Source organism: Triticum urartu, chromosome 5A (assembly GCF_056163025.1).
Source record: "Triticum urartu cultivar PI428250 chromosome 5A, HENAU_Tu73, whole genome shotgun sequence".
Classification (NCBI taxonomy): Eukaryota; Viridiplantae; Streptophyta; class Magnoliopsida; order Poales; family Poaceae; genus Triticum; species Triticum urartu.
Window position 1 is genome coordinate 315,365,906 of NC_141877.1, and position 20,890 is coordinate 315,386,795.

Here is a 20,890-nt window from a genome sequence, read left to right on the forward strand (position 1 = left end):
CACCTTCTATACAGTCAAGTACATCTATGTAGATTCTTGATTCTGGAGCATCTATTCATATGATCTATGATTCTTCTGCCCTGTCAATAGATCAGATCTATATACTTCTATTCATGTTCCTATTGCTGATGGTACTTATCTCCCCGTTGCTAGTCATGGCACGCTTAGCACCTCATATTTTCATGTTTCCTCTGTTGGTCATGTTCCTTGGCTTACCATGCAGCTCTTTTCAGCTGGCCAGCTTACTCACTCTGGTTGTTGTGTTCAGGACCGTCACCCAGGGGCTCTAGTAGGGGCTGGCTCCGGCGTTGTGAGTCACGAGCCCTTTGAGAGCTCGAGTGGTGTCACGGTCCCTCTGCTGCCATTGTTGCCAGTCTCTCTATCCCGTTACCTTGTCTACCGTCTATTCTCAGTAACGGCATCATCGTCTTGGTCATCTGTGCAACTCTCGTCTTTAGATCATCATGATTTTCTAGGGTTTATCTCCGGAGATGTATCTTTAGATTGTGAGGGTTGTAAGCTTGGTAACCAAATTCAGTTGCTTATCCTCATAGTGAGTTCGTGTCTTCCTTTTGACATTGTTCATTCAGATGACTGGAGTCCAGCTCCCTTCATTTTAAAAGGAGGTCATTGCTATTATATTATTTTTATAGATGATTTTTCTCGCCACTCAAACAAATTTTATGTCTTCTCGCAGTAAGGTCTTATCTATCTTTAAGCAACTTGTCACTATGGTTCATACGGAGTCCTCTACTCCTATTCGTGTCTTTCGTGTAGCTTCTACTAGTGAGATATCTCATGTTCGCTGCGAGGATTTCTTGCTGAGCAGAGTACACATGCTCACTTCTCTTGTCTCAGTGCACATTCTCAGAATGGTGTTGCTGAGCCCAAGCATCATCGCCTTCTTCAGACAGCTTGTGTGTTGATGATCCCCACCTCTCTTTCACCTCACTTTTGGGCTTAGGTGATTTCTACTTCGACCTATCTCATCAAAATTCAACCTTCTGCTCTGCGGTGTGGCATTCCTCTAAAGTGTCTATCTAAAGTCTATGTGGTCTTTCTCCCGGCTACTCTGCGCCTCGGCCATTTAGTTGTGTTCGCTATGTTGTTCTCGTCCGTCATGAATGAACTAAATGGACTGCTCCATCATTTGATTGTGTCTTCTTAGGATATAGTGTTGAGCACAAGGGCTATCGGCGTTGGGATCCTGTCAGTCATCGAATGCGAATTTCTCAGGATATGACCTATGATGAGTCTCATCCTTTCTATCCACCTCCATCTTCTCCTTCAGCCTCCTCTATCGAGTCTATTTCTTTACAGACTTAATCCTGACACACTTATTAGCTATTACCACTGCCGAGGCTCCTTCTCGTATTGTCCCCACTATCCTCTCCACTACATTCGTCGTCCACGAGTTGCAGATTATTCTGATGGATCGACCTTTCATGATGGGTCTTCTTTTAATGCCTCGTCTTCCCCTACCGCTTCGTCGTCCCCTGATGTGAGTTCTTCTCCGCACGTGTCATGTTTTCCTGATGAGCTAACCCTAAGGTCAACCACTTCATTCCAAACATTCCAGATCTGAGAAGAACACTCCCCATGCTCTCCCAACCCCAATCCTTATTTTCCTTGAGAGATTTGTGAGGAATTTGAGAGAGGAGATAACCCTAGCCAAGATCCAAGCTTCCCCCTCTCTTGACCAATCACTTTTGTGATTTGAGCAAGTTCCAAGCTTCCCACATCGTTCTTGTTACTCTTGGAGGTTGGAGACTCATAGGCAAGAGGAGTCACTGGTGCGGATCCAAATCCGTTGATTATCCTGACGTGTGTGAAGGTTTGGAGATGCCTCGAGGTCTACCACGAATGTTAAAAAGTTATCCCGACGGTCACTTCCTTGGGCCCCTTGAGTGATCAGATCCAAAAATGCATGGAGGTGCCACTTATGGTTGAAGAGTTAACCTAGTAAAGGATTCCGAATCACATGATCAAGAAAGAGAGGTTGAACTTGAGCTTGACCAATATCGTGAGGCGAAAGGAGTGGCATGTACGTCGCTGAAGTGTATATGTGGATTGCCTAACCTTTTCCATCAGTTCAAACTTTTGGTTGCGTTGGCTAGTACGTGAAGTTCGCGTCACGCATGAGAAGGGGTGTTGAAGTGTATATGTGGATTGCCTATCCCTTTCCATCAGTTCAGACTTCTGGTTGCGTTGGCTAGTGCATGAAGCTTAACATATGCAACGTTGTGATCCGATACGGTCTTTGTGTGTGTTTAGGAGTTGGCATGTCTTGCTAGGGGCCAATACCAACTAGTGACCGGGTAGGGGTACTCATGTCATGTCGGAACCAAACGTGCATGAACCTAAAGGGTCACACAAGTAATGGTCCGAAGTTGAAAACGGATTTGACCCGAAGGAAGAAAAGTGAGTTGATTGGGCCTAGACCATTAGGGAGGGTGCCCCAAACCCTAGAGAGGGTCGCCCCTTATAAAAGAAGGGCATGGGGAGGCGTGCACACCCTGACAGCTGCCACGTCACGCACCTCCACTCTTGCCCAAGGGTTTCAGAAACCCTATGGCGGCTCCGCCTCCTTGACTGTTGTTCCTGTTGAGCTTCATGTACTAGCCAACGCAACCAAAAGTCAGAACTAATGGAAAGGGCTAGGCAATCCACATATACACTTCAACACCCCCTCTCACATGAGACGCGGGAAGTCAACATCGTTGACTGTTGTTCCTATTAAGCTTCATGCACTAGCCAGCGCAACCAAAAGTCAGAACTAATGGAAAGGGCTAGGCAATCCACATATACACTTCAACACCCCCTCTCACATGAGACGCGGGAAGTCAACATGTGGATAGACTCAGAGGTATGGCTCAAGAGGCCTATACGTGGACACAAAGGGGGGGACAACAATTTTTGGATAAATTGCGAAAGCCAGGACTTGAACTCAAGACCTTGGACTCGATACCATGTTAAGCTTCATGCACTAGCCAACGCAACCAAAAGTCCAAACTGATGGAAAGGGCTAGGAATCCACATATACACTTCAACAGTTCCGAGTTGCTAGCACATCCCCACCCAAGCACCAGCCGGTTGCTAATCCCACACGTATGCATATCTTGTAGGCATTGCAACTACAACACTTGGACGGATTGTTGGAAGGATCCACGAGGACACGGTAATACAACTACTCTACATCAACGTGTTACACTGACTTTACTTACGCAAACAGGACTCCATATCTAGTGGTACACCTGCCGCGTATGCCAACAGCTGCCTCGAGGGCCTCCCCCTTGAAACAGTGATAGGTAACACCAAGCACTTCACGAAGTTGATACACAACCCTAATGTGTGCTCGAATTATGCGAGCAAGCTGCAAGCAATAAGTAACTCCATCCTATTCGGGTGGCAGACGATGACGAGGTTGTCCGCATACAACAAAACACTGGTCGGCAGGTCATGCAGCCTAAGACGCAAAGAGCTAGCTCAGGGTATCGGTCACTAGCAAGTCCTCTTATATGTTAAAACAAAAAAACACATTAAATCTTTATAGTTCTGAAGTCTTTGCACTTACAAAGAAACTCACATACCATACTCGTTAACTGGAGCATCATAATCATAACTTGTTATCTGAAGTGGACCACCAGCTGTTCGGGCAAAATTTGTTCCACCAAAATACTGCAAGCAAAATATTTAGAACCATCATATTCATGGTAAAACATTTTCACACTACAAATGAACAATTGTCTGACATTTTACTAGAAGTACCAGAATTAAGTCAACCCAGTAAAAGGCTATGCAATGTAACTTATGATATCAAGCTGGAATAAATATTTGTCAAACATCTAAGGGAATGTGAACCAAGGATCACTACACTGCTTGAAACATCTGTTTTGAAACTTGAAATATGCTCTGAACTTCGCCTTATGAAACTTTAGAAAAATGAGACCTGTAAGTTGTAATGAACAGAGCTCATTGTACTGCAGGTCTCGAGTAATGCTGATAGCACATGTATTGTCAGGCAAAAGAGGAGTCATGTAGTGACAGAAACACTAAAATCTTCAAATAACCACCGTAAACAAGTCACCTCTTGTATCAAAAAAGTTGTAGCTTACAACTTAGCCTATGCACTTAAACGAGAAACTGCAGTCTTTTCTTCGTCTTCTAGGCAATGAGAGAACCACCAAGAAAGCCACAATAAGAAGAAATCGACCGGCAATCCAAAGGATCACTAGCCCAAGTAGCATAGAATATGCCTGAAGCTGTAGGGAATTGGAGCATGGAAACGAAGACCGTGAGAGATAGTTCCATGAAGATATCGCAGAACCTGAAGGAGGTGATTCCAACGAACTTGAGAGGGAGAAGAGGCAAACTGACTCTGAACATGAAATCGATAGGAAATATCTGGACAAGCGAAAGCTAGATTGACAAGACTCACAACAAGATGGTGATTCCGCGTCCGATTAGAAAGAGGATCATCATCAAAAGCTTGAAGGTGGACATTGAGCTCCATCTGAGTCTTCAATAGTACGCTCATTGGTAAGAGCAGCACGAGCAAGAAGATCCTAAATGTACTTCTTGGAAGGTAAAGAAGCCATCTGGGTAGAAGAAACCTCATTCCCAAGAAAGTAGCCAAGAGGACCAAGATTAGACCAAAGAAACTGCTCACTGAGGTCAGGCACTCAAACCTCGCACGAGTGGCTACTGAGGAGAAGCACTCAAACCAGGCACGACTGTCAGGTTGGAGGCGGACCACCCGGTGGTGGATTCCACGCCAGTGCGCTCAAGAGCAACAAGCTCCTCTGCCATCGCATGTTGTCATTCCGGATGAACACAGCGTCACGATAAGAAGTGGCTCGAAAAGAACTAGGACGACACGATAAGAAGTGGCTCGAGAAGAACTAGGACGACGAGTGGGGACCACCTGCAGGGTTGAGTACAATGGGGGCGGCGTGCGGGGGTAAGATGGCATGCCACGTTGGACACCAGAGAATGTGTTGTGATGGGTGATGGGAATCGACCAAGTGCAGATGGAATTGATGATAAAATTGGGATCAGGATGGGCGACAGGGGAACTAGGGCACAAATACGATCAGGAAGACGATAGAAAATCAAAGTAGAGATGATACCAAGATAAGAGAAAAACGATCTGTGTGTGGCGACACTATGAGTTGCACGTGCGGTGGAGAGAGAGAAACTCTAAACCTGGGGCTTTGATGCCATGTTAGGAAAATAACAACTTGTATTACTCCAAGGCCAAGGACATGTATATATAGAGATACAAGTAGGGAAATAAGCAAGATACCCCTTATATAGTGGGGTATATACACACCACTAATATATACATCAACATGTGACAGCTCAAAGGACTGAAGCTAGGGCTCCATTCAAACGTATCTTGGAATCATATGCATATGCCAGTGATATGAGACAGACTAAGAGCCTGGGGCGCAAACATATTCAGATTCCCCAGCCAGATCAAAGTGCATATAAAGTAGATATTTGAATTTGCTGTTGGAGATAGTGATTCTTTTACAATCTCCCTTTTTATTTCTCTTATCGAGGAACATCTTACCATATAATAATTCTGTAAACTTCCGCCACGTTGGTAGAAACGAGCAACAGCAAAAGCACTGTCTTTGGCAGGCCTATGAGGCAATGGTCCACCCCAGTTGGCATACCTGCGCAATACATCAGGTCACATTTTTCAAGAGAACAAGAATATATCTTCAATAGAACATCAAAACTAGCAGGTCGTTCAATTAGTAATTCTTGAAGAAATATAACAGAAGGGTAGTCATATTGGGTTTAGGTACATCATTCATTTGGCAAACATTATTTATCCATGTGCATATGGTTACACATTCGGTTTGCTACTACAGCAAAACCATAGAACTCAGCAGACTTCTAAATTTTTGGCTTTAAAGCTAAACAAATACATGGAAGAAAGATCGATCATGCACATGCATACAGGAAAAAAAATACTCCCTCTGTCCCAAAATGTAAGTCGTATTTTGATTTGTTCAGACAAAGTTTCGCGAACTGTTTCTTTTTTAATAGGTAGTTTGTGTGCACACTGTCAAGAGTTAAATGTACATAGCCATGTAGCCTTTGTATTTTCCCCATTGTATAAGGGACTTTCTCCATATTGTACCACACTTGTACGTGTATATATGCTGGCCTATGGCCACCTGGGAATACAAGTTGCTATTCTATCGAGGGTCTTGCGGACGCATTCTTTCCTCTGTTTCCAGATCATCCAGGGGACGAGCATTGTGATAGATTGCAGAGCTTTGCGTAGTGTAGGAGGGGTCTGTGCCTTCGCACGCAGCCACCAGTCCAGCATGGTAAGTTCGTTGGCTGGTGGTTGGGCAGGTATGCGCCTAGTCCAGGATGATGTGCCAAGTCTGCTTAACGACCGCGACGCCGTCCAGCACCACCCCAGGTGTCTCCTTTGCGATCAAGACCCGGAGACCATCCAACACCTGCTCCTGGCGTGTCCATTCGCTAAGCAGACTTGGCACATCATCCTGGACTGGGCACGCATACCTGCCCAACCACCAGCCAACAAACTTACCATGCTGGACTGGTGGCTGTGTGCGAAGGCACAGACCCCTCCTACACTACACAAAGCTCTGCAATCTACACAATGCTCGTCCCCTGGATGATCTGGAAACAGAGGAACGAATGCGTCTTCGACAATGCAAGACCCTCGATAGATGCATTAGTCGATAGGATTAAAGACGAGGCCAAATGTTGGGCACAAGCTGGGACACAAGGGCTGAGGGTTGTCTTGCCCGCCTCCTGGGATGTCCACTGATCGGGCGCTGGGACTCTGTAACTATAACCTCCTAGGAGGCATGTACTCTCTCTCATCTTTTCAATGCAATGAAAAGCAAAGATCCTTTTGCATTTTCTCGAAAAATTTCCCTAATACCAGGCCGCCTGACCAGGCATGTTGGAACAGCAGCACACCTGTACAATTTAGCCCTGCAGCTGTGCTTATTTATCTTCCGTGTTCCATATTTGTTGTTCTTGAAAAAGTGTTCCACAGATCTCTCCTGCCTTTTGTTTATTTGTTTGTGCAGTTCGGTTTTCTGTTTGCAGTTGGACTTGTACATTTTGCCGACATCTTGATAAAAAGAAGGGCAGCCCGGTGCACGTAGCTCCCGCTTGCGCAGGTCCGGGGAAGGGTCCGACCACTTGGGTCTTTTGTACGCAGCCTTTCCTTACATTTCTGCAAGAGGCTGTTTCCGGGACTCGGACCCTTGACCTCATGGTCACAAGGCAACAGCTTTACCGCTGCACCAAGTCTCCCCTTCATTTGGCGACAGCTTGATGTTTCCCCAAAATACAAAATGATATGCACTTGGGTCCATGTTCGAGAAAAAAAAAATGTTTTATGCGACACAAAATTGATATCACTAGATTCGTATTTGTTAGTAGTTAGGACTGCTCGTACCGCATGTTAATCAAGTGTTGGTCAAAGCCTTGCCTTGGCAAATCAAATTACACCTTACATTTTGTATGGAGGGAGTATACTGCATTAGGCAGCAATATGTTTATGATTTTGTTCCCGAAAAGGGGTGGCTGGAAAATTCCTGCGATATAAGGATTATAAATGGAGCAAAATCATAAAACATATTTCTGCACTGATGCAGTATACTCTGCGTACAAAACAGAAGGTGTAATGCATGGAGCAACAAAAAATTCAAGAGCTTCCAATAAGGTGAAAAATGTAATGTTAATCACCACCCAACAATCTTGTTTATGATATTTGAACATTTTACACCATACTTGCCAAAAAAAAAGGAATTTTATTCGCAGATATCTGGCACAGGAAGGGCGGGCCTGGCACGGTGGTAGTCTCTCCACTTGTGGCCTGGAGGTCTTGGGTTCGAACCGGCCTCCTTGCATAATAATGTCTAGAAATTCCCTTCCTCATACCCCACCTTGTGTGGGAGCTTTCAGCACTGGGTATGCCCTTGTATGGATGGTTTTCCAAAAAGAAATCATGCCAATGCCTCTTTGGCCACTCTAGTTTCTTTTTCTAGCCAACCAACTCATGAGTGAGCAAAAGATAAACCCTAGCCAAATATATGTAGGGCGAGGTTGGGGTAAAGCCAAACATACCCTCAATGATGTTGATGTCTGAACATGAACTAGTAGACCTGCCTAATCACTACATCTAAAGGAGGAAAATATGATGTTCTCCTCCTGCCTAACCCCATTGTATTAAAGCCATGTTCATCTTGGGTAGATTAAACACACGGGTCCGTACCCCCAACTATCACAGTTCACACAACAAAGTACCTGATTATGCCATTAAATGTTCATAATAATGGCTGAAGGAAACCAGGAACAAACCACATACCATCCATCCCAATCCTCAGTCCATATCTTTGGCTTATTGTAAGAATTTGGCTGAAACCCATCGCAGTAAAATGCATTGCAAGTATCAAGCTACCAAAAAAAGTATCGAGTCAGAACTCTGTTACATATAGTAAACAGAAGTAGTGGAAATTATCACAAGGTTGTGAGGTCACCTACAATTTGTTCCGGAGCATCAGTTTGCCGGCACATCACCCAAGGAATGCCAGTATCAAGCCCAAGTGCCATCTGAGCTGCCCATTGCATATATCTCTTGCCTGCTTGACCATACTTGCTTTGAATATTCCCATATTCATTTTCAATCTATATAACAATCTCCAAAGGATACCCAATAAGAAGAAAGGTCATGTAATCGTGTTTGCTTCTAATGCATGCAACACAACTAACATATAGCATCCTAGTCAGCTTCATATAAGTTGTTGCACATATATGTTGGTTTTCGATAGAAAGAGGTCCACTTTTCTAGCATGGTTTCATGCTGATTCGGACGACGCCATATGTGGCCAACAATTAGAAGTTTAGGATAACTTCTTATCCACGTCACGTCTACCTCCCTCCCTGACCACCTGTCTGCTCACTTTCCCCAACCCGAGCCAGCCCAAATCCTAACTCTGGGGGACCCAGTGATCGGCAGTGACCAAGGCACCTAACTCTGGGGGACCCAGCGATCGGCTGTGACCAAGGCACCTAGCGCGATGGCTTTCGTTGGCCTGTCTTTGAATGTCTTAGAATGGGTGTCTCTCAGTCTCGAGGCTGAGATCTGTTCCGGCGGCATGAGAATGATCTGGGCGATGCTCTCAACCAGGAGAAGCAGACCAATCCGGAGCTGCGAGCAGGAAGAAAATGTAGATCAGCTTACTGTTTGGTCTGCAATTTGGGGAAAGTTGGGAGAGAAAGGGCCACATGGGAGAAAGAGCAGAGAGAGAGGGAGAGGAGAGAGAGAAGACAGAGCTCTAAAATGAGAGGGACAGAGATGTGCTGACATGGCATTTGAATGGCGTCGTGTACTGCTGACATGGACAAATTGTCCTAGTTGTCATCACATGGCATCTGAGTCAGCAAGAAACTAACAAACACAGGACCAAGGTTGTGAAGTGATTATAAGTGAACAGTTTGTTTAGGAATTGAAGGTTGAAAAGTGAACTTCCTGAAAATTTGAAGGCTGAAAAGTGGACTTCTTTCTTTCCAATATACTAGATGGCGATCAATTCTTGAATGAGACGGTATACGAGTTTCCAAGAACAAGAAGTTTCATGTAACAAATTTGGTACCACAACATATACTGACGATGGGTAGTCATACTACCGTATATGTGTATACGGCATAACATGCCATACGGGCCTAGGTGTACGTAGGACTTACAGGCCCATGCGGAGCACCACCGACCAAGGGAATGCATGTTCCAGATATGCAATAAGGAAACCTTGCGGGTTACAAAGCAATGGGGCCATGGGTTCTACTCGCATCCGATCTAGACTCCTACCCGTATACGAAGAGGATATATGTATGAGGGAAAAAGCCACCACTAACCAGAAACAATATGAAGGCATCCAAGACCCCGTAAGAAGGATCAATCAATCCAAGAGTCAGCAAAACCCTTAACGATTAGGCGGATCTCACCTAGATCAATCATCTTAGCCCGTTGGGCTGCCTACAAACTTGCCGGATCCATCCACTCTTTGTAATCCAGATTGTACTGGGCCCGAACCGGGATAAATCGTGTCCTAGATTCCCTGGTAACCTGAGTTCGAGGGCAACTCCATCGCGGTTGACCAAAACGAACACCACCAAATGTCCACGGATACGTCCAAGCTTGTCCGTGGACAGGAATAGGGGCGGACGCCTCCAACCGGAGTCACCAAATATGACCAAATGTCCGCCCTTTCCTACTTTTTTAATAAAACTAAACCAATGATCGCCTTTGGTCACTTTGCAAATCCATCTAGATCAATAGCAATCCAACCATACATTTAAATCCAAAAGTACTCCTTGAAAGATGTTCAACAAGTTTTTAAGTTTCATCGATCATCTCAAGCTTCCTCTCCTCGAGCTTGCACTACTTCATAGGTAATTGATCCAGTTGCCATGGTCATTGAGCTTCATCCAACAATGCATCATTGTTAAGGGCTTGCACTCCGTCCTATGGTACACCATGGTACAACGCGCATGCACATACGGGCTAGCAAAGGAAGACAAGGGATGGTCAACAACTTGCAACATAGAGCAAATCAATGAAATGACCAACATGTAGAGCAAAAAGAAGCAAAACTCACAAGCTCTTCGAGTGACGCAGCCCTTGGCCACCTTGTTCACACCAATGCATACGCACTGCAATACTTGTAGACGGCATTTTGAATGGCGTACCACCGATGGAGTAGCGACCTCACACCACAATCATGGATCACTTCCATGTTGTAGGGCGCGTAGTACTTATGCTCATTGAACCAAACATGCACACTTTGCCAAAATGCCACATTTATGCTTCATGCCTTGAAACTCCACACTTGTGGTCAACCTCGCATCACACAACAATTCATCCTCCTTCACCAAGTATGCGATTATCGTGTTTCCTTCAAAGTCAGCAACGACAATGTCAAATATTCTGCTATGGCATTTGGCCGAACGCTTGCCGGGCGTGGCATTCGCCATGGAAGGCGGCGACAGGGGCAGATGATACATGGGCGATAGGCAGGATGCAAGGCGGAACGACCGCGTAAGCCAAAGCGGGCGCCTGGTTGGAGTGGCGGCGAAGGTCCGATAAGGCCGGGGTGGTACAGCGGCGGCAGCAGTCACCGAGGGTGCGGATACAGAACACGGGGGAGGGACGAAGTGGAGAAAAAAGGGCTCCCGGTGGGGGCATTTTGGTGGGCCAGCGGTATCGGAGTCCGACGTGGCGGATGTCCGGAATCCCCCAAGCCTCCCCTAGGTTTGGTGTCAGGTTTGTGCAATTTTGGCCATCCAGACCGGTCCGAACAAATTTGGTGACCAGCGTTGGATGGCAAAAAATGCGTGGACAGTCCGGTCCGGATATTTAGGGGTGGTTTGGTGAACTGTGTTGGAGTTGCCCTCGCATTGCTAGGGCTACATAAATCATGCGCAACTACTATACCACTATGAGGCACCAAGGAAATTACCCTCGACAACTGGCATCGGCCTTGGGGACTTCGTGTCATCAAATCGAACCCTATGGAAAAGTGGATCCAGAGGAAGCAGCAGACTCATAAGAATTGTTGCGAACTTCACAATAGTGTCTCCCATGCTCAAGCCAACTAAGGCGTGTTCTGATAACTTATCGAATTGGAGACTGAGGAATCAAGAGACAACTCCCCCAGATCATCGTGCGGCGACCACTTGTGGGTGGTTGGGCTTGCTACAAGTCGAGGAGGGAAGCCATGGTCGTTCTTACCCAAGCCTCTACTCCCTGATCAAAGTGGTCCAAGGTGCAAATTCTCTTCGACGAAACTGATTGCTCGATGAGCTATCGCCTCTCAAGTCGCTACCCTTTGGTCGTATCACCAATGATAGACATAGCTCGAGTTCACCGCGTCTTGATCGGCAGTGGGAGTTCCCTAAGCATTATCATGATAAGGGACCTCGGGCAGATGCGGGTCTTGCAATCAGAGATCAAATCAACGTCATGATCATTCCATAGACTTAGGCCAACCCGGCAGGTGGTGCTCCCGGACATCATCGGTGAAGGGCACAATTATCACAAAGAGTACGGTGCTCCTTTCAAGTAATTGACTTCAAGATTCCTTACAAAGCCCTCTTGGGCCGAACATGGCTCACTAAGTGTTTAGACGTTTCAAGCTACCGCCCACATGGTAGTAAAGATCACGGGACCAAAAGGTATCATCATCATTCACGGCTCCCTCGAGCATACGGTATAATGCGACAAAGCTTCAAGTTGGGACAAACTCGGGATTGCTGATAACGCCAAACCTAATGTCTAAACTCACTCATGGGTCACGCAAACCTCATTGACGAGTTAACCCCATCTCGCTAGAAGCCCAAGCTCTCAGTCCTTCCTCTTACGTGATGATGACCCTATTGAGAGTAGCTAAGATGGGCTCTAATCCCCCCCCCCCATATGAGAACTCAAACTTGTCACCTTCCTTCGAGACAACGCAGACATCTTCACCTGGCTACCCGTCCATATACCTAGAATTCCCAGGGAGGTGGCCGAGCACAGGCTTGGCATTGACAAATCCATCAAACTAATCAAGTAGAAGCTACGACATTTTAACCTCAAACAGAAGAAGGTGATACTTTGAGAAATCAAGAAGCTGCGGAAGGCGAACTTCATCAAGCCAGTCCTATAGCCCACCTGGCTATCCAATCCGGTGTTAGCACCGAAGAAGAGTGGGGAACTTCGACTGTGCGTCGACAACACACGCCTAAATAAAGCCTGCCCACCGAAGAAGAGTGGGGAACTTCGACTGTGCGTCGACAACACCCGCCTAAATAAAGCCTACCCTGAGGATTCATTCCTGCTACTCCCTCTATCCATCTATATAGGGCCTAATGTGTTTTTCAAGGCTAACTTGACCACATGTTACAACAATAATATATGACATGCAAGTTACACAAAGCATACCGTCAAGTTAGTACGTGAAAGGAGCTTCTGATGATATAGTTTTCGTATTATACATCTCATATACTACTAATCTTATCAATAGTCAAAGGCAATATTGGAAAACTCATTAAGCCCTACATATATGGATGGAGTACCCTAGATAGACCCGATCGTCGACTCCACATCAAGCTGCAAGTACATGTGCTTCCTGGATGCTTACTCCCTCTGCCACCAGATCCGCATGAGAGAAAAGGATGTGCCCCACACCAACATTATCACGCCCTTTGGCACATTTTGCTATAAAAATGCAACCTTTGGGTAGAAGAACGCTGGTTGCACATAGCAGCACGCCATGTAGGAAACCTTCTACACCCAGATAGGTGAGAAAACGTGGAAGCTTATAAACCTGGTCATCAAATCGAAGATCAAGGCAATCCTCGATATGCCATCACCAACCAACCTCAAGCAGGTTCAAAAGCTCATGGGATTGATGGTTGCCCTAATTTGTTTTATCTCCCTACCAGGCGACAATCTCCCTTTCATCAAGCTGCTACACAACACAATGGTGTTATGTCAACCACATGTTGAAGAGTTCTTTTCTTTTTGTGGATCTTGTACGTTTCATTTCATTGGAAAGGCAGGGTTTGAGTTACAGTCCTACTAGGAGGCAATTACAAAGCCAAAATATGAAATCAGTGGATGTCCAAGGTCTAGGGGATAACAGCTCCAGATAGATTTTTTGCTTCCCATCTTTCCCGGTCCAATTTGTTGTTTCCCCAACCTCGCAGCTCGATTCCCTCTACCACGACGAGGGTTGCCTCCGACCATAGCGCGTGCTAGTTCACCCCTCAGCAAGCTGCCCCAACTCTTTGTCCAGTTCGAGTCGATGTTGAGTCGCTGCCTCTACGCCTATGTTGGGCCACTCCATCCAGCATGGATGTCGCTACGACTGCATCTGCACCCATCGAATTGACACGCTATGTCCATGCGTGTCGCATACTGCCATCGTCACCCTGCCTCTGTCCACTCGTCCGCGCTTGCAACCACCCAACAAAAGCCAGCCGCTGGCACCTCGCGCCGGGCGCTCCCTCTGTCGAGCCTTCTTCCATCTCTGCGGGCACTGTCGCCCGAGTTGCCTTCCCCAACAACCGTCATCCCAGTGCCCGCCACCTGCTTTCCTACCTAAGCACCCACCTGCAAGATGCCACCGAGCTGGTTCAACACTAGAGTTCATGCCAGTTCCACAGTAGGAAAACACACCAACACATGCATGCCTTATAGGTAATTCCACTGTCTTGGTCATTCGTGACTTGGGGGCTCGACCTCCTTGGTCCCTTCCCCATTGCTCCTGGTGGGTGGGTTCAATTCCTGATTATGGCCATCAACACATTCACAAAGTAGATCGAGTCCCTAACCAACATTATCGCAACAAAAAAGCCTTTGTCCCAAGCAAGTTGGCAGAGAAATGTATATAATGCAACGTCTTTATACGATTTGGCATCCCGAGTAGGATAATCGCTGACAATGGCTCCCAGTTCACCAGCTAGAGGTTTTTGGGATTCTGCGAGGACTATGGGACAAAAGTGTGCTTCGCATCCGTCGCACATCCCTAGAACATGGCTAGGTCGAGCACGCCAAGAACATATTACTACACAGGCCATCAATCGCGAGGAACCAAAAGGTTGCCCGGCCTTGGTAAAACTTGGGTGAGTGAGCTACCCACACTGCTTTGGGAGGCATGCATGCAACAAAGTCACGCCGTTGGTCAAAAGCCTTTCTTCCTCCTCTATGGGTCCAAATTTATGATCCCTTCCGAGCTGAAGCTACAATTCCCTCGAGTTACATGTTTTAATGAAAATAAAAAATGCAACACCGCTTGGATGAGTCGAAGTACTTGAGGAGCATCGAGATATCGCCTTCACACGTGCAACCAAGTATCAGCAAGATCTACGTAGTTGTCCAGAAGACCAAAACGTCACATGAGGAAGCGGATTATGGGGGTAGGGGTTCTCGCCCTACGAATATTCAGTCAACTGAAGTCCTCCCTCATTCCTAAATGAAATCAACAACACAGCACAACAACGTTCCACAAACATAGCACAATCTCAAGGGTCATTTACACAAACTGGGATGCGCCTTTTACCTCCAAGCCTCCATAATCGAGTCCAAGAGCAAGCAGACCTTAGATGCCGAAGGCCCCGACTTGTGGAGTCAAACCTCTAGTGTCTTGGCTTTGTGCTCTGAAGTCCGAGCCACACCCCGTGTCATGCTAGCATCCACTGTCGCTAATTCTTTCCTCTTCCCAATCTCAATGAATTCGTCCTTGGCCTTCTGAATGTGAAACTTAGGCCCCAATCGGGTTCTGGTGATTAATGACAAGGAAATTAAGAGGACTAATGCTTTATCAAGTATACTTCGGGAATGGGCTAAGTATCCTCCATTTTGATGAGTGGAAACATCATTGGTGGCCCCTTGCTTTCCATGCTATCAAGTGGTTGGTTCTTCAAGCTCATAGTTTGCAATTTATAGATTCTTAGTGGATCCAAGATCCACATTGAGTTCAAGGACAACCGCACTATCAAGAGGGCACATGAAAAATAACTAGGGATGCACTCTATCTCAAGATCCACAACCAAATCCCCAAGTTTTGCACTGCTTCCACTCAATTCCTCAAGTTCTCCACTTTCCTGGTACTTCTGAGTATTTCGTACCTGGTACTACTGACCCTGTGAGCATCGAGTGATCCTGTCGAATGAACCCTGCTCTACAAGTGTTTGTCGAAACCGCCTCCATTTTCCTCCGTTACCATCGAGCTTTGATCCTGCCAAGAGAATCTCTCTTAGCTCCGATAACTTCGGGCCTAACCTTTTTCAACACTTCCAAGCACCTCTCAGTTTGTATAGGTCCAATACTCCCGAGCAAATGTTATACGGCACCTCCGAGCTGAGAGATTGTCGTTTTTGCACCATTTCATTCTAAGGCTTGCTCTTTTTCTCCTTTTCTTCAGTACTTCGGAGCAAGTTTCTCCTTCACGCTGAGATGAGCTTCTTTGTGTTTGGTACCTCCAAGCTTTTTGTTTCCAGCACCTCTAGGTATTTGGACTTCTAAGATCATGGATGCAAGGTGCTTAATTATTTTTCTCAAGTAACATTGCTTACTTCAATAGCAGGGGTGCCAAATTAATCATCTATGTTCTATAAATAAGCACCGGTGCTAGGAAAAACTAGTTCTCTTTTGTACATGGCCTAAGAGGCTTACTAGGCAGCCCAGTACCTCCAAGCTCCAGGTACATATAGGAATGTTCGTTTTCCTACCTAACAGTTCAAATTTTGAACAGGCCCGCTACTACAAAGAATACCATGTGGTACTTCCAGGGTGGTTGTCTTTTACTGTTCAACGGTTAGATTTCTGCTTTTTCTATAAATAGACGCCACACCCCTTGAGTGGGTGAGCACTTTGTGAGCGTTTCCGAGAATAAAGCTTCTCGGCTGCTGAGCCGGAGTATAGTTAGTACTGGAAGTACAAAAGGCAGGACAAAAAGAATGTGTGCATCTCCGGTATCAAGCTGTTCCTTGTTGCCGCCCTTGTGTCCACCTTCCTCTTCCTCTTTTCCTTGCAATGCTTTCCCGAGGAAAGATGGGAGAAGAAAAGCAGTGTTGGACTCTGTCTCCCTCCCTTCCCCTCCCTCTCACTCCCTCTCGAACAAAAATATATATCCAATAACTGAAATTTAAGAATTGGTTCATACCTGCTGCAATATAATGGGACCACCTTGCCAAGAATAAAGCTTCTCGGCTTTCATCATGTCTACAATTTTTGTCACGAAAGTCTGCATTTCAGCCTGTTGAAACATTTATACGGCTTAGTGGTTAAGGAGTGCTTGAGGATGCTCCTCCCACTAAAATCAGTGTTGTAACTGTACATCGTTTCTACACATATAAGTGCAGGAATCATGTGACTTCATGCAGCATGAAACTCTTATAAGATGGAAAATCTATGATCTGAAGAAAGCCATGGATCAAACTGTGAAATGTTTTTTTACCTTGTATGGCTCATTGTCAGTACGAAATTCTATGCCAGGGATATCACGTAACCAAACTGGGAAACCACTGCACAAATGCATGACAAAAGGACAGATTAATAAACATCATGAATAATACTAAGTATTTTTTTTTCTCAAACACGCAGGAGAGCTGCTAAATAGGGTAAAAAAGGGCAGCCCGGTGCATCTAGCTCCCGCTTGCGCAGGGTCCGGCGAAGGGTTCGACCACTTTGGGTCTATTGTACGCAGCCTTTCCCTACATTTCTGTAAGAGGCTGTTTCCAGGACTTGAACCCGTGACCCTGCTAAATAGGGTAAACGTAATAAAAAATAATTGTGCAAAGCTGTAACCATGCAATTACTAAGATAATGCTTATTATTACAGAAACTACTGACGTTATGTTTAATGTAGAGGGAGAGAAAACTCAAACGACAATCTACCATCAAAAGCTCAATTGCACAAGGAAGAAGAAAATTTGTAACTCTGAAATATAATAACTGGGGCCTCTAAAGTACATAAGTGTAGCTCGTAACGTGTTTAAATTAGCTGCATTTATGAGTGCAACTGTGAAGTTTGATTGCTTTGATAAGTGGCAGCTATGAGATAAAAATAAGGAGGTATACCAATTATAGAGCACCTCCTATAATTAGCCCTTTAATTTTTTTGTGTGGGTGATAATTAGCCTTTTCCAGTGCCACTGTATATTAGTAGAAATAAATTGTTTGATTTGATGAACTCTTGACATACACCAACTGTGGTGTTCCCTTACGGCAGTAGAACTACATTTTTGTTCACAAACACCTCTTCCTCTACGTTTCCAGAGCTTCACCAGCTTCCCTTTTTTAATGAAGGAGGGCAAAATATGTCATCCTCCTAAAATGTAGGACATGTGAAGTGTCATCCAAATGCTATGGAAATCATGCATATTCGGCCCATTTAACATCCAATGGTTACTTACTGAGGTAGCTAAGGTAAACGTTCTCAGACATAGTGATTGACTTAAGCCTATACAGACAAGCTAGAAAGGATTATGTTAGTTGTAAAATGATGTGTATGTGCATGAAGACAACAAACACATGTCCGTGTATACCAATAATCAAAAAATAGAGCAAGAGAAAAAATTATAACGCAACTGAAAACTCTAGTAATTAGTACGGATGTGATCAGGATATTTCAAAAGTCCACTGTCAAGATATAAACAGACCCGAAATTCCATTCAGCACAAGCATATGGGCCGATACGAAGGAGAAAAAATAGGCCTTCAGCAGCAACCAGCTTCACAAATCTCACAAGATCAAATCTGTCTTCAAAGTAATACTGGGAAAAATGGAAGATGCATAAGTTCATATTCAAGGACAAAATATGTACAACTGAAGTAAACAAGTAGGCAACTACATTACCTGACCTTTGGCTGGTTCATGCCCATTCCAAAAGACATATGTCTCAATTACATCTGCACCACCTTCCTTGCACTTTGCAATTATACTAGGCCACATCTAGCACAATTTGCAAGAATTTAGTTAGAGCTACAAGCAATACAAACACCGTATTCCTGGGCAAACAAAGAACGATGCTAATCGCTCAGCAATTAATTTCATGCAGCACCCAGCTATTTGAAGCACAAGAAAACTACCAAAATCTGATGTCCATACTAAAAGTGATAATGAAACTCAGTCTCACACGGACGCCTCAAGAAGAGCCAGTGTGAAAATCTCTTGACACCCTCACGCACACCAGTGTCAGTTACAATTCCATCCGACTCGCTAACCGCAAACGAGCTTCGAAGGAAGTTCATGGAGGAGCAAGCCATGGTTATCCACCGTGCTATGAAGAAAAAATACTCAGGTTTTCAGTCTATCCTAGTTTAACTTCTTTTTATTATGGGAGAACACCAATTTTGTTCGTCCCTGCTCAATTGCAGCAGCCCCGACCACCACGGATCAAGCCACCACAAATCCCACATTTCCGCCGCACCAACTCGAACCTGATCAGGCATGAGTAAGCTCTTTGGCGGGGCGGCCTACGATATTGCGGCATTGAGGTAATGGAATAAACTCGCTCCGATAAGAGGGGGAAAACTACAACGGGTTCCGCCCGATGCCAACAACTCCACCAGAGGCTGCCTTTTTTTCCGGTAGCAACAGACGCTGCCCTTGCACAAGCCGCGGACGGCATCCTCACCTCGGGTGTGGCGCGGGGGTAGTGTACTCCTGCTGAGACGAGCATCCTCCGCTGCCCGCCGATGCGCACCGCACGATGGTCGTAGCTCACGTTGAAAGGCTCGAAGTAGGGCCCATCCGCCCCCCTCCCCACCACCTGGCTCAGCTCCCCCGCCGCTGATGCTGAGGCGGTGAAGTAACCGACGACGAGGAGGAGGAGGAGGAGGGGGAGGAAGGGGGGCCCAAATCGCGAGGGCGGCGGCGAGGCGGCCATGGCCAGAAGCACAGTAGAAGCACAGGGGGGTTACGGGGAGTGTATAACAGAGAGGCGGATGAAGCGAGGTTTTTCCTATTTTCTTTTGGATAATTTTGTTTTACGGAAGCTCTGACTAGGACAACGGATTGAGATCAGGATGAACGGAGCATAGCCAGATCGGAGATGGCGTATTCCAAACTCGAACTTGTTGCCGATACCTCACGCGACGCATTAATGATTGGAGTTCTTTTACGCGGGGAAATGATTGCGATACGTGGAGAGAAAGTAATTATACAGTACAACAAGAGCAATAAACCAGTTAGCAAGCAGCCGGCCATAGGTCAACTTTCCATCTATTTATCTTTAATCAGGATCATAGGTCAATACCATGTCATCTATGAAACCTTCACACATATAGCTCCCCTCTCTCACTAATTTAAAAAGGGTTTACAGATGATGTGCTTTTCCAGAGTCCAATAATTCTTGCCCCGATATTAAATTTAACATGTGGGTCTCACTTGTCAATGAGAGACGACCGTGGTGGGCGATGATGGCGGTGGTACAGTGACTCACATCGGTGGTGTCGCAGTGGTACGACTGTTGGGCCCATGGGACTGGGGGTACCCAGGGCCATCTGTCTGTGGTCCAGGACACGACGCCCTTACAAGGCCCAAACTGGCCCATCGTCAGGACTTCACGAGCAGGCCCCTTCGTGAGGACCCCGCCTCGCGGGGAGCGCGCCCTCAGGTATCAACAAAAATACCTCGTGTGAGACTTAGTCGTGAGGCCAACGCATCTTTGTAGTAGCTTGAGAGGGGTTGAGCGGAATCAAGAGACGCAACACAAGATAAGGATTTAGACACCTTCGGACCCCGAGAAACATCATCCGGTAACAACCCTGCGTGTTGTTTGTGGCTAGGTTTTATTATCATCACGAAGGAGTCGCCGTAAACCGGCTCTCCCAGTTATCCCTAACCCTTAAGATTATTTCCTCTCCCTCTTGGGGTGCCCTGCCCCTCCTTATATATGTTGAAGGGGCGGGTTACATGTAGAGTCCGACTCGGATTAAGACTTAAACTATTCTGACTTCTCTTCATGGGCTTAACGTCTTGGGCTTCATAACGTCTCGGCCTTCATAACCCCAGGCGACTCTATGCCGCCGGGTTATGACTGTCAACCAGTTATCACTGTCTGTCGGGTTATGATTGTCAACCAGTTATCACTGTCTGCCAGGTTATGACTGTCTGCTGGTTTATGATGGTCTGCCCGGTTATGACTGTCCACCGGTTTATGATGGTCTGTCGGGTTATCGTCTGACTTAACACCTGCTGGGTTATCATCTGACTTAACACCTGCCGGTTTACCAGGTCCGAGCCGGGTTATAGCTCCGGCCGGGTCATACCGCGGGGTATATCCTCGACATTAGCCCCGGTTTAATTTGGATTTCCATGTTAAACTGATCCTGA

The 20,890-nt window shown here is 46.0% G+C and overlaps 1 protein-coding gene across 1 annotated transcript in view; it reads right to left on the minus strand.

Annotated features, from left to right (window-relative positions):
- The window catches only part of BGAL9 (beta galactosidase 9), a 30,418-nt gene extending 10,868 nt beyond the window's left edge, over positions 1–19,550 (minus strand). The window contains exons 1-9 of the mRNA XM_087525949.1: positions 19,191–19,550; positions 18,410–18,505; positions 18,214–18,326; positions 17,010–17,076; positions 16,716–16,808; positions 8,551–8,694; positions 8,375–8,463; positions 5,576–5,681; positions 3,591–3,678 (exon numbers count right to left, since the gene is read on the minus strand). Of these exons, the coding sequence (XP_087382075.1) occupies positions 3,591–3,678; positions 5,576–5,681; positions 8,375–8,463; positions 8,551–8,694; positions 16,716–16,808; positions 17,010–17,076; positions 18,214–18,326; positions 18,410–18,505; positions 19,191–19,442 (1,048 nt within the window). The 5' untranslated portion in view covers positions 19,443–19,550. The remainder of the gene's footprint in view (positions 1–3,590; positions 3,679–5,575; positions 5,682–8,374; positions 8,464–8,550; positions 8,695–16,715; positions 16,809–17,009; positions 17,077–18,213; positions 18,327–18,409; positions 18,506–19,190) is intronic.
- Positions 19,551–20,890: the final 1,340 nt, after the last annotated feature.